This window comes from Rana temporaria, chromosome 6 (assembly GCF_905171775.1).
Source record: "Rana temporaria chromosome 6, aRanTem1.1, whole genome shotgun sequence".
In the NCBI taxonomy this organism is placed as follows: Eukaryota; Metazoa; Chordata; class Amphibia; order Anura; family Ranidae; genus Rana; species Rana temporaria.
Window position 1 is genome coordinate 99,477,330 of NC_053494.1, and position 14,753 is coordinate 99,492,082.

At 40.9% G+C, this 14,753-nt stretch overlaps 1 protein-coding gene across 4 annotated transcripts in view; it reads left to right on the plus strand.

The window, feature by feature from the left end:
• Positions 1-14,753, plus strand: part of MYO1B (myosin IB) — a 296,930-nt gene that overhangs the window by 219,891 nt on the left and 62,286 nt on the right. For all 4 annotated transcript variants that reach the window (XM_040357071.1, XM_040357073.1, XM_040357074.1 and 1 more), the window contains exons 15-18: positions 7,830-7,892; positions 10,909-11,109; positions 12,672-12,898; positions 13,061-13,261. In XM_040357071.1, the coding sequence (XP_040213005.1) occupies positions 7,830-7,892; positions 10,909-11,109; positions 12,672-12,898; positions 13,061-13,261 (692 nt within the window). The remainder of the gene's footprint in view (positions 1-7,829; positions 7,893-10,908; positions 11,110-12,671; positions 12,899-13,060; positions 13,262-14,753) is intronic.

Sequence of the window (14,753 nt, forward strand, 5' to 3'; positions counted from 1 at the left end):
TGTATATGTGCCTCCCACTTTTTAAGGGACCAAAAGTAATGGGACAATTGGCTGCTCAGCTGTTCCGTGGCCAGGTGTGTGTTATTCCCTCTTTATCCCATTTACAAGGAGCAGATAAAAGGTCCAGAGTTCATTTCAAGTGTGCTATTTGCATTTGGAATCTGTTGCTGTCAACTCTCAATATGAGATCCAAAGAGCTGTCACTATCAGTGAAGCAAGCCATCATTAGGCTGAAAAAACAAAACAAAACAAAAACCCATCAAAGACATAGCAAAAACATTAGGTATGGCCAAATCAACTGTTTGGAACATCCTTAAAAAGAAAGAACGCACCGGTGAGCTCAGCAACACCAGAAGACCACGTCAAACAACTGTGGTGGATGACCGAAGAATTCTTTCCCTGGTGAAGAAAACACCCTTCACAACAGTTGGTCAGATCACGAACACTCTCTAGGAGGTAGGTGTATGTGTGTCAAAGTCAACAATCAAGAGAAGACTTCATCAGAGTGAATACAGAGGTTTCACCACACGATGTAAACCATTGGTGAGCCTCAAAAACGGGAAGGCCAGATTAGTTTTTCAAACAACATATAAAAAAGCCTCAACAGTCCTGGAACCACATCCTATGGACAGATGAGACCAAGATCAACTTGTACCAGAGTAATGGGAAGAGAAGAGTATGGCAAAGGAAGGGAACTGCTCATGATCCAAAGCATACCACCTCATCAGTGAAGCATGGTGTGGGCATGTATGGCTGCCAATGGAACTGGTTCTCTTGTATTTATTGATGATGTGACTGCTGACAAAAGCAGCAGGATGAATTTTGAAGTGTTTCGGGCAATATTATCTTCTCATATTCAGCCAAATGCTTCAGAACTCATTGGACGGCGCTTCACAGTACAGATAGACAATGACCCGAAGCATACTGCGAAAGCAACCAAAGACTTTAAGGGAAAGAAGTGGAATGTTATGCAATCGCCATGTCAATCACCTGACCTGAATCCGATTTGAGCATGCATTTCACTTGCTGAAGACAAAACTGAAGGGAAAATGCCCTAAGAGGCCTGGCTGAGCATCACCAGGGAAGAAACCCAGTGTCTGGTGATGTCTATGCGTTCCAGACTTCAGGCTGTAATTGACTGCAAAGGATTTGCAACCAAGTATTAAAAAGTGAAAGTTTGATTTATGCATAAACAGTGGGCAAGTAGATTTGCGCATTTATTACGGAGGCGCAGGGCAACGATTTTGCCCTGCGCCCCCGCAATTTTTTGCGTTGCCCTCGATTCACGGAGCAGAAGCTCCGTAAATTGCGCAGGCGCGCCAGCAAAATGCCCGGCGCAAGCGCGCGCAATTTAAATGATCCCGTAGGGGGCGGGAATCATTTAAATTAGGCGCGTTCCCGCACCGATCGTAGAGCGCATGCTCCGTCGGGAAACTTCCCCGACGTGCATTGTGGCAAATGACGTCGCAAGGACGTCATTTGCTTCAAAGTGAACGTGAATGGCGTCCAGCGCCATTCACGAATCACTTGCGCAAACTACATAAAATTCAAATTTCGCGATGCAGGAACGACGGGTATACGTAACATTGGGTATACGTAACTATACGCAAAAACCGCCGTACGGAAACGACGTAAATTGCGTACACAGGGCTCGCGCAACGTTGTGAATCGGTGTTGGTATGCAATTTGCATACTATACGCTGAGCACAACGGGAACGCCACCTAGCGGCCATCACAAGAATGCAGCCTAAGATATGCGGGCATAAGAGCTTTATGCCGCGCAGATCTTAGGCTGCAGTCGACGTAACGAGGTTCCTGAATCAGGAGCACTCGTTACGCCGGGGCAAGCAAGCAATTGCGCTGTGTAACCTATGGTTACACAGGCGCAATTGCTTCTTGAATGCACCCCAGTGTTATTAAAAACTCCAACGTGAGAGTCCACAATAGCCCTGTAGCAGCTCTGCGATCAAACCAACGTTTGAAAGACTTCTATATAGTTCATATAGATAAGTTGGTGAAGCAGGAAAGAATAGCAGTGATTGGTCAATGGTCCTATCATAAGTGCTCCTTTTACCAAGGGATGTTCACCGCGTGTTGGATTTGGTTCCCCTTATGGTGATGCACTCACCAATTCTAAGATCAATATGAGCATTCAGTCACCATCCACTTCCAACATATGTATTCTCCACCATAGGTTTTACTTGATATATGGTTCCGCAATCACATGTGAGGGAAATAAATATCCATATAGAGCAGTACCATTTAAAAAAGTTTAATGAAACCCATAGTACTCCCTTTACATATATGCGTACCAGAAATGTAAAAACTCAGGCAAGTAATAAGTGTGATCGCTCAGACTAACTTGACCCTGAAGACTGCTGTTTTAGTCCCTCCAGCGTCTTCATGGTTGCAGGTCCGTGGAGCGCACACTTCGCTTCCGATTGAGCAATGAGGAGTTGCGTACTGACGCGTTTCGTCACTTCCTGACTTCGTCTGAGGACGCCCTCAGACGAAGTGACGAAACGCGTCAGCCCGTGACGTGTGCGCTCCATGGACCTGCAACAAGGAAGACGCTGGAGGAACTAAGAAACATAAGTCTTCAGGGTCAAGTTGGTCTGAGCGATCACACTTATTGCCTTAATTTTTTACATTTCTGGTGCGCATATATGTAAAGGGGGTACTATGGGTTTCATTAAACTTTTTTAAATGGTACTGCTCTATATGGATATTTATTTCCCTCACATGTGATTGCGGAACCATATATCAAGTAAAACCTATGGTGGAGAATACATACGTTGGAAGTGGATGGTAATTGAATGCTCATATTGATCTTGTATTTGGTGAGTGCATCCCCATAAGGGGAACCAAATCCCCCCCATGCGGTGAACATCCGTTGGTGAAAGGAGCACTTATGATAGGATAATTGACCAATAACAACCATTCTCTCCTGCTTCACTCACTGTTATCTATATGAACTATATGGAAATCTTTCAAACGTTGGTTTGATCGCAGCGCTGCTACAGGGCTATTGTGGACTCTCACTTTGGAGTTTTTAATAACACTGTTTATGCATGTTTAGTTATTTTTAAGCAGCTGCTACACACTGTCATTTACATTTTATTTTCTATAATAGATATGTTTTGCTATACTCTAAGCGCCGAGTGGTACTGCTAGGCAGGGCGTTTTTTCAGTACTTTTTTGTTCAAAGTTTGATTTATGATTTGTTAATCTTTCCCATTACTTTTGGTCCCTTAAAAAGTGGGAGGCACATATACAAACTGTTGTAACTCCTACACCGCTCACAGGGGTCAAGTCCTGGGGAAAAAAGTGTGGGAACTCCCACCCAAGTTCCACTCCCCCTCAAAAAAAAAAAAATGATACGCTCATATGCATAATTACTAAGCCGCATTTGTTTTGTTTTTTTCGATCCACTGTACCTTAGTAATCCTTTATGTTACTGTCCGCTTCCTGTATATGGATTCGTCGGGTAGTGTGCGGGTATTCCGTCACTTCCTCAATGCCGCAATGTCTCCTTTTGTCATTGTTCCCAGGAGACATTGCGGAGGTCTGCCGCGAGTTATCGCGGGATTTAGAAAGAACTTGCTCCCAGGCGACATTGCGGCATCGAGGAAGTGACAGAATACCCGCACACTACCTGATGAATCCATATACAGGAAGCGGCCAGTAACATAAAGGATTACTAAGGTTCGCCTGCCCCTGACAGTGACTCGAGCTGGGCATCGCCGCTTAGTGAAGGATTGGCTCGGGCGGCTCGGCTGCTCTAGTCCTGCAAAGGGAACTGCGTTCCTGCTGTGAAAAAAGTGCAGGAACTCCGTTCCCACGTGTTCCCGCAGGACTTGAGCCCTGACCGTTCAGCTGATTTGGATGTAAATACCCTCAAACTAAAGCTGAAAGTCTGCAGTTAAAGCACATCTTGTTCGTTTCATTTCAAATCCATTGTGGTGGTGTATAGAGCCAAAAAGATTAGAATTGTGTCAATGTCCCAATATTTATGGACCTGACTGTATGAATTCATTAATACTGTCCAATTAGTTTATACTGGGAGAGTGGTGGGTTTACATCCACTTTAAGTGACTGGTACTCAACTTCCTTTTCATCCTACTATGCACTAAATAGCAGACACTGAGATTGAAAAGTTAGGCTGCCGCATCACCCAAAAAGGTGAAATGCTAAATGAGGTTTTAGTGACTGGATTTACATCTACATTTAAATTAATTCTAGCATAAATCTAGCTGTTAATAGTTTGAATTGGAAGGCTTGAAACTTCTGAGGGCATAGGCCAACTACATATTACCTGACACAATTGAGGAAATTAGCATTGTATGCCTTTTTTATATTCTAAGGCCCCATACACACGAGAGGATTTATCCGCAGATACGGTCCAGCGGACCGTTTCCACGGATAAATCCTCTCAAAGATATCCGCTGATTTCGATGGGATGGAGTGTACACACCATCCCATTGAAATCCGCGCGGAAATCCTCTGCCGATGACGTGTCGCGCCGTCGCCGCGATTATGACGCGGCGACGGGCGCGACGCTGTCATATAAGGAATTCCACGCATGCGTCAAATCATTACGACGCGTGCGGGGAATCCCTTTGGACGAATGGATCCGGTAAGTCTGTACAGACGAGCGGATCCATCCGTTGGAATGGATTCCAGCAGATGGATATGTTGTGCAGCACAACAAATATTCGATCTGCTGGAATCCATCCCAGAGGAGATTTCTCCGCGGAAACAGATCCGCTGGCGTGTACACACCATAGGATCTATCCGCAGAAACCCATTTGCTGGGATTTATCTGCGGATAGATTCTATCGTGTGTACGGGGCCTTAGAGTTCAAAAGGGAAAATTAACCTGCTTGGCCAAGTACTAAATTAACTTAAAAAATTAATTTTGCAACCCAAAAAAAAATTGTCTATCCCCCCCCCCCCCCAAACGTTTTGCCATTTTTAAATGTTGATGACATTTTGTGGGCTTTCTAATGCTGCATTCTATGACCTCCAATTCCTTCCTCAACTCAAACTCCAGTAGCCGGCGATGGCCAGTTATGCAGGGGGGAGTACATGTTAAACCTTTTTTTTTGTGCACTTGGAACTGAACACATCTATGCATTCCAGTGTTAATTGGAGCCTTGACTGCTGGTCAAAGTGTGCATTCTTCACATCATCATAATCCTCCATACATCATTACACTGTTCAAGAAAAGTTGCTTAACATTTAAAACGCCAGCCCATCCTCCCTAGCTTGCTAACCTAATTCAAGCTCAAACCTCCATAACTAGATGCTACTTACATATATATGCAGGGCTTTTTTTCAACTGGAACTTGGTGGAACGCAGTTCCACCACCTCTGGCTCTGGCTGTCTGTTCCTTTCTCACCAGTCACCACTGTCACTTGTAAAAAAAGAAGTCCGACTTTTTATTAATGACAGATTAGGGGGAGGCAGAGCCACATATAGTGCGCAGGGAGGTTCTAGAGCTGGCTGGGTGCTTCAACTTAATACAGAAACACAATAAAAGATGTGGAAGATGGTGGAGCTTCTAGGGAGGGAGAAGATGGGGGGGCAGTGGAAGGGGGGTTGCATGCAGAGGCCAGAGCTGAAGAGGGGTTAAAATGAGATGTAGATTGGGGATGCAGAAGTAAGCAGCTTTGGAAGAAGGCAAAGTGCACCCCTGAAATCTGCTCTCTGTTTGCAGAACACCCCTTTACTCTACACAATGTACGTAGCACACCCCTGAACTCTGCGTGTAAACCCCCCCCCCCCCCCCCAACTCGCCACTCTGTACATAATGCACTCCTGGTATTTAATGCGCTTTAAGACCCTTCCACTGCAAGTCAAATTTAACCACAACATTTGATGGAGGTTGCATGGATGGTTTAGAGGGTGTGTGAGGGGGGTTTGGAAGGTTGTGGTTGTGTTCCTGCACCTATTTTCTGAGAAAAAAAAGCCCTGTATATATGTAATGGCAGCGGCCTTCTGCTGTTTAAATTCTTGGTGCCTAAAGCCCATCCCTGTGCAGCAACTTCCAATAGACTTAAATAGGACAGTAATATATATTACTATATATATATATATATATATATATATATATATATATATATATTAGAAGTAGATCTTCATGACACTCCTGATCTTTGTGGTCAAAAGATCAGTTTAAAGCTCTATATCTGATTTTCTTATCTTCATGTTCATACTGACTGCTTCAGTTTGACAAAAACTGATGATTGGGTTTGGCATAGTGATCCAACACTATTCCCAATTTTTTTTTCTAAACCGCAAGACATAAGAGGTCCAACTGTAGTTACCAAATTCTTTAAAAGAACAAGGGAATGAAGAAGAACCCATATATCATTGGCTATGTCCCAGTTGGAGATGCAACTGCAATCGGGAGTACTTGTGAAAAAAGAACAATAACCAAAATCCTTGTGCTAACCCTAAACAATAAATACAATAAAAATCCCAAACGCCCATACAAGTATATTATTATCTTAAAAAGAATACTAATCCAAACTATATACACGATCTTGGCACTGTAGATAGTATATCATTTTTGTTTTCATTTTTTTTCCATGCTGGTTGTTTGTCTCTGGGGATGGGGAAGAATTGGATTCAGTTCCTGCTTTGTGTATCTTTTTATGACTGGCAGAATTCAGCCAAATAGGGTACAATTAAGCATTATTGGGTAGCAGGGAAATTATGCTTTGCTGTAATGCTGCTGCTTTAAATCAAAATATACAAAAAAGTTTTTCTCATCATCCACTCTGGCAAGTGTAATGTCTTGTACAAACGATCACAGAATCGGATGAAAAATACCACATTCCAATCGATCGTACAATAATCTGATTGTTTGTACTCGGCTTTTCGAGAGCTGATCGTGACAGTTCTTGAGAAATTATCCAAAGGGACATATGCAGACATTGTATGCAGACGTACAATACCAGAACAAACTATTTTCGTTTAATCGGTACAGTATTCGAAAAAAACGGAAGACCAAAACCACACATGCTCAGAAACTAAATACGTTACAATAAAATACAACACATTTCATCACTTCCGAAGTTGCATTCTGTTGTACGAGAATTTTTGTAACTTTAGTAACATAATGGTTTTCGATATAAGACAAAAAACAAAAAATTACTATCTTTCGTCCAATTTTCTCATTGTGTGTGCAAGGCTTAAGTTGCTGCTAGTGCTAATGCTTCCTTTTGACAACAATAAAAGCATGTAATTTCCCATATCGGTGCATAATATTTTCACCTAGACAACTTTCTAGATGTTTGCAACAAATGTGAGGTAACGTGAGCAAAAAATTGATTATAAAAGTCTATAGTTAAAAAAAATGCTAAGCAACAGTTACTTCTCTAGCAATAACTTTGTACAATTGTTTACTTATTTTAAATATTCAAGCTAGACTTGCATCTGTGTCTAGAACAAGGACATACCTAACATAACTATGAGAAATATTTACTGCCTTAGACTCTGGCTTTCTTCCACTCAAGTGCATGGGAATTTGACACAGTTCAGGGAATGGAGGAGACCAAGTCTGGAAGCAGTTCAAGGGCACCCAATATGGTCAAACAGTTAATGAAAAGGATGCTGCATTTATAACTCCATAAGAAATTAACTATTTAATAAAGCTGTAGCCGTGCAGTGTGATTAAGTACCCACAGAGCTAGCAAGTAATAAAACTGCACAGATTTATGTGACCGCTTGGTAAATAGAAATGCGTAAAGTATACCTAAAGTTGTATTTTATTTTCCTTTTCCAAAATGTAACTGATTTATTTACCCTTTGCAATTTTTAGGGTATTGAGTGGACCCATATTGAATATTTCAACAATGCTATTATTTGTGATCTCATTGAGAATGTAAGTATTGACCAATCTTATAAACTTATCAGAAAAGGGATACAAATTTGTAATTATAAATATAATTAGTCTTCGCAATAATCTATATGAAAAAAAAAGAATTTACATTTTCATTAATAATCTGTCACTGCATATAATAATTCTTTAAGTTTCATCCAAGTGCTTTCTTCTCTATCTCTGTAAAAAAACAGCTGTGTAAAGGAAAACCATCTGTCACGTCCCTGTATATTTAATATGTAAGCTTCAGTGAGCCTTGGCCACTTCTTTCCAGATCTTTTCCTTGCACTAATTGTACTAAAATAATTGCTGATTACTACTTACTGTATAACTGTTATTCTGTTAACTGCCTGCACGCTATCCCCTTTTTCTTAATATTTCTTGGTAAAGTAGATTTTATAGTTAATGTCTATACTATATTTATTAAAAACTATTTACAGGACACACAGCTGTGTAAGATTTTTAATTATAATTTTAACTTTTAGAGTTTAATAAAGATGTATGTAATATATTGTAGAAACTTGACATGCAGCATTAATGTAATGTATTCAATTTTCTTGACGATGCATACCTCCCTAAGCACTATAAATGTTGTTTGTTGCAGTAAGTTCTAGAATTCTCCATGTCTCAGTATAAATTCAGACTATTTTTGACTGGAGTTTTCTTTTAAGTTAAATATACTGGTGGTTCATAATGGGAATAACTTTATTAGTGAAATTCCCATCAATGTTGGGGCACTATGGTGTGTATTTACTAAAACTGGAGAGTGCGAAATCTGTGGCAACTGTCCATAAAAGTGGTTGAAAACTGCGTCTGGTAAAAACAAAAAAAAATTCTGATTGGCCAGAGCAGCGATAACGTCACTCCCGCGCATACACGCAGGAGCCCTGGGTTCCGGCACGAAGCTCTGCAGTTCCGGCAAGGACCTTCAGAGTGCATGCGTCAGTTTAGGAGATTATCATATGGCTTACCTGTAGGTAAAAAAAAAAGAAGGCTTTACTACCGCTTTAAAGTAGAACTAAAGGTAAAACCTTTTTCTTTTCACTTTGGATAGAGTAAGGGGGAGATTTTCTTTCACTTCCTGTCCCATAGCCAAACAGAAATTGAGAGTAAATCCCTGCAAATTAAGGGAATTTCTTGGAGAACCTCTGCTAACTAGTTCCCGTTTACATGTACATATACTTCAATCACTGTTGGAGTATTTACGCATACGTAGCTAGATCTGAGTTCTTGCACAAAAGAGGTGATTCCATCCACAATACACATTTATTGATAGGGTTACATAATATATACAAGTTACACACCAAACAGTATTTACAACACAATTTACAGTACAAGTTCCCTGGCTTATATATTTACAAATTGCACACAAAATCATATTTACAATACAATGTAAAAGTATGGAGTTGTTTTATCTGTCAACTTCAGGTCTGGTCATCCTAAATGCTGTGTGTCCCAGGACAAAGAGTGCCCAGCTTGGTAAAAAAAGCATTATATTACACTATCCTTTCTGTACTGTGGCTAATGTAATGCTCCCTTATTGATCATGACACCTAGCAAATATATATTGGACACCGCCTGGTTGGAGGATTCAAAGAAGCCTGCTGTATACAGCACATGTGATACACCAACCTGAAACTCCAAAAGTTTAAATTTTGCGAGCAAGACCCGGGCACCATTGTTCATATTTGGTGGGAGTGTTCTTGTCTGAGACCTTTCTGGGACAGGGTGTGTGAATTGATCAAAGCCATTACGGATACTACAATCTCCCTTACGCCTGCATGTTGCTTACTCCACATCGCCGACTGCTCCATGTAACATTATAAAAAATCATTGATTAGACATCTATTGAACGCAGCGAAAGTCTTGATTCCCAGGCACTGGAAATCTAAGGATATTCCTTCCATCCCGGAATGGTTTTGCTCCATAGAGAATATTCACCAATTGGAGGAAACTGTAGCAATTGCCAGGGAATCGTCGGAAAAATTCAATCAGACGTGGTTACCCTGGGTGACGTTCAGGTATTCTGATCAATATTCACAACTCGATACGGGATGAGATTGCTGTTTTGGCTTTGATCATTTCCTTTCCACTCTTCTTGGAAGGTAGAAGACGTTAGATGGTCCGTTCACTACGGTGTCTTTGGCCCCCCCCTCCTTTTTTTTTTCTCTCTCTCCTCTCTCTCTCTTTCTCTCTCCCTCTCTCTCTCTCTTTTTTTTTCCTTTTTTCTTAGTATTAGCTAGTAGCGGGTAATATCCTAGATAGTGATGTTTGCCCTTACTTTTCTTTGTTATAAGCTATAAAAGCTGCTTACTCTCAGAGTATGTATTTGACAGGTTTTGACTATGTGCTATTGTGTGGTACTTAGGTACCCTGGCTGTAATTTGTACTCTGATTTTCCTTTTCTCTAATAAAAGTTTACATTTTTCATTTAAAATATATTTCTAATTATTATTTAGAGCTGTTAATAGAGATTTCACATACACTAGGCTACAACCCCCAGGTCACCAGGACTAGTGTCCCCATTGGAAGATTTCCACTCTATTACTTTTCTGGGGACAACCGAAAATGTGGGATTTTCTTTTACTTTCACTTAAAATAATAGTGGTGAACAGGACAAATGGGATGCATCTCCTAAATGGTGGCACAGACAGCAATAAAAACTGACAAGCATTCTAACTCCTCTCCACTCCAAAACTAAAAACAAGTTTTGCCTTTAGTTATACCTTAAGCTTTGACAAAAAAAAATAATAATCTGGAAGCTGATTTGTTTCTATGCTGAGCTGCACCAGATTTTGCACTCTCTAGTTTTAGTATATCATCCCCTATAGGTGAGGTTATTAAGGGTTCTGTATATATCTGTTTTTATCATTGGTCAGGAACCAAAAGTGAAGCAATACCCAATACAAGTTATTTGCTAACACACACATTCCAGAAATTCCAGGACCCCAGTGACCCTCAGGTTGCACAGTACCAAATACATGATCATAGCGTATGTTTGTATTTGACTTATTTGCAGAACCAAAATGGAATTCTGGCAATGCTGGATGAAGAATGTCTGCGACCAGGCACAGTTACTGACGACACATTCCTGGAGAAACTGAATCAAATTTGTGCTACACACCAGCATTTTGAAAGTCGAATGAGCAAATGTTCACGTTTCCTGAATGATACGTCTTTGCCGCACAGCTGCTTTAGGATTCAGCATTATGCTGGCAAGGTATTACTACTAAAAAAATATTTTTAATCCATCATCAGAGTGTTTTATTTGCACATGAACGTACAAACAAGCGCAAGAATCCATTTCTAGTGTGTGCATTTTACACTAGCATTTTTAGTTAATAAACTGTGTCTTAATCTATAAACATGTTCACCGATATGTGAAGGATTCACATATCGGTGAAGGCTGCTTTTTTCATTTTTTGTAATCACATAAGGAAAGACTGTTCACTCATTTGGCATATTTTGTATTTTTTGTTAATTATTTTAATATTCATTGTTGCAAATTTTTTTGTTTTCTGCACCATATCTCAACAACTTTTATAGTATGTTGCGTAAAGTATATATTATGCACTAGCACTTTATAGATATTGCACAGTGAATTGGTTTAACACATACAGTGAAACCTCGGGTTGCGAGTAACGCGGTTAACAAGCGCTTCTCAATACAAGCACTGTATTTCCTAAAATCCTAACTCCGTTTGTGAGTGTTGTCTCGCAAAACGAGCAGGATTCAGGCCAAAGCGGTGTGCAGTACCGCGTTTGGCCTGAGGTGGGGGTTGCTGATCAGCACCGTTCATAAACAGGCAGAAAGGCCCAAGGACAGTTCGGATGACCTCGGAAAGGCTCATGAACGGAGTCTTGCCGAGGTCAGCCGTACTGTCTTCAGGCCTTTCCGGACATTTCCGTGGCTCTCCAACGCTCCCCCGCCTCTAGCCTCTAGCCACATTCAGTATTGCATGCTATTAAAGTCAATGCGGAACAAATAAAATAGCACAGTCAGTAGGCAAAGCAGACAGCAAAGTCTTGGTGAAAACACATGTGCACTTTATTTATAGAGCCTATTTCCAGGCATCAGAACAGCAAAACAAAACTAGAAAAAAATCCCTGCCACTTTGGGCAACTTGCTAACACACTGGGCCCTGATTAACAATCCTGGAGCAACCTACTGCTGTCCAGGCACCTGTCAGCAAGAAAAAAAAAACAGTCCTATCCAGACAGGCATGGTCTTACCACACAGGACCTGATTTTCACCATATAGGTAGTTTTGGGCTTCCCATCCTGACATGCACATTGTACTGGATTCCAGGGCGAAACATTCTCCCTAAGCATATTGTTTTATAGAGCCCATAGTAGCCAGACCTGCTTCCGTTGGGCCCATAACCCCTCAGCCAGCCCTGCAAGCTCTCTACACAAAAAAAAAAACAGTCTGCATACTGCCTAAAGCAAGCCATTCATAAGTAATTTCTTTCATTCAACCAGCAGGACTATTGTATTCTAACAGCCGAGAGGCTTACCTGCCATCAGAATACATTCACCAATGTCAGTGTCATTGATACAACATTTTTGAACAGGCTTGTTGTGCAGAAGATGATTGAGAGGTCGACTTCTGTACAACCAGACTGCCCATAGATGGATTGAACTTTGGCCAGCCCCTCTGAACCGGCTGAATTTCGATCCATCTCTGGCCGGCTTAAACGTGGGACAAATTCATCTCCCATCCTGAAAACAACCAAAAGTTTTTCTGGCCTCCTGTTACAATACTCATTCATTTGTTTTCCAGGTTATGTATCAGGTAGAAGGCTTTGTTGATAAGAACAATGACTTGTTGTATCGTGACCTCTCCCAAGCTATGTGGAAAGCAAACCATGGCCTTATCAAGGATATGTTCCCAGAAGGAAACCCAGTCAAGATTAACCTCAAAAGGCCACCGACTGCTGGTTCTCAGTTCAAGGCTTCAGTATCAACTCTGATGAAAAACTTGCAAACAAAGAATCCTAACTACATTCGGTAGGTCACTCATTTCAGAAAGATATGAGCAACTTTTTTTATCTACCTTGCTAGTATAGGATATTTTAACATGTACATTAATTGTCCCAACTTAAAATTAAACACACTTTATTAAATACTGTTTTTTGTACTTGTAATAATCAGAATCTATTACCTTTTCAGATGTATTAAGCCAAATGACAAGAAGGCAGCACATATTTTCAATGATGCTCTTGTACGGCACCAAGTTAGTTACCTGGGTTTGCTTGAAAATGTCCGGGTCAGAAGAGCAGGATATGCCTTCAGGCAACCATATGATCCTTGTCTTGAAAGATACAAGATGCTGTGTAAACAGACATGGCCACACTGGAAAGGACCAGCAAGGTGTGGTGTTTGTTTATTTTTAATCATTGAACTTATGGAATAGTATATCTTCTAAAATTGAGGTGATGATTAAGCTGGAGCAATGTGTTTAATTGTTTTGAATGTCCCAATCAGCAGCTCTGTGTTTAAAGTGTAAATTCACCTTTACAGAAAATCTTTAAGGTGAACTTACACTGGATCCCCTCCCTACCCCCTTAGTCCCGCTATATCGGAGTCCCGCAATCCCCCACTGTGAGACATCGGGTCGCTGCTTTACTGGTCTAGAGATTTGAAATCACTGTGGCTTTCTCTTCTCCATCACTGACAGGACCGGCTGAGCGGGTTCTGATTTGTCAGTGCCGACCAATTAGCATGCCTCCTATCCGTACACGCAGAGGTTCGTATAGAACATTAAGCCGCAGTGATTTCAAATCCCTGGACCGGTGAAGCAGTGACCTAATGTCTCACTCCGGAGGATTGCGGGACTGGGGGGAGGGGTCCAGTGTACATTAACCTTGCAGATTTTCTGTAAAGGTGAACTTACCCTTTAATATGCATGTCCCGATGAGCAGGTCATACTTGAGTATAATAATTTGTCAATGCTTTAGTCTATTTACAGTAAATAAAAAAATATTAATAAATACAATTTTTTTTTAATTCAGCCAGCGGGCTGAATGAAAAAAAGTGAATGCATTCCCCCATCCGCACAAACGACGTGGGATAGAAGAATCCTCCCCATGCTATTGTTTTCTGACAGGGGGACTCCTTTACTGTCAAAGAACACTGAGCAGTACTGCAGCCGATAGAATGAAAGTTTTCCAGCCGTCCTCTTAGGATAGGATGGGACACCCAAATTCTAGAGCCTACATTACATTTACATTTATTACATCTAATTTCCTAACTTCCTATCACATTTTTGGAGGCCCTGGTACACCAGGACAGTGGAAACACGCACAATATGACCCGATTTTGGAAAGCAAACACCCCAAGGTAATTTGTAAAAAAGGCATTGTGCGTCTTTTGAAAACTTCATTTTTTTTTCACACGTTTTTGAAAAAAAGTTGTAAATTTTAAAAAGATATGTCTTGCACAAACAAACATACTAATGCCCCCCGATTTTGCCACAATTTATGGAGACTTGAGGTTTATGAATCTAAACTCGCATCAAAGTCTGACTAAAGTAGTGCAGGGACTGCTTTGAAGTCGGCATGACTTGAAGTCGTACTAATATGAATGGTTGTCATTGGAAAGAATGGGGAACGACTTGTCATGCTACTTTGCAGTCCCAAATCGTGGGACAAGTCGTATAAGTGTGAAAGGGGCCTTAGAACTACAACTCAAAACACATTCTACTACGCCTCCCAAGTATGGCAATACCACATATTTGACACTTTTTCAGTGTTTGGGCTTATTATGTATCAAACATTGTATCTTCTGTATCACGCAATTCAGCCAATTGTGTCAAAACCAATATACTGTAATGGTCACCTCCTGTACAAGTGATCAGGGAATA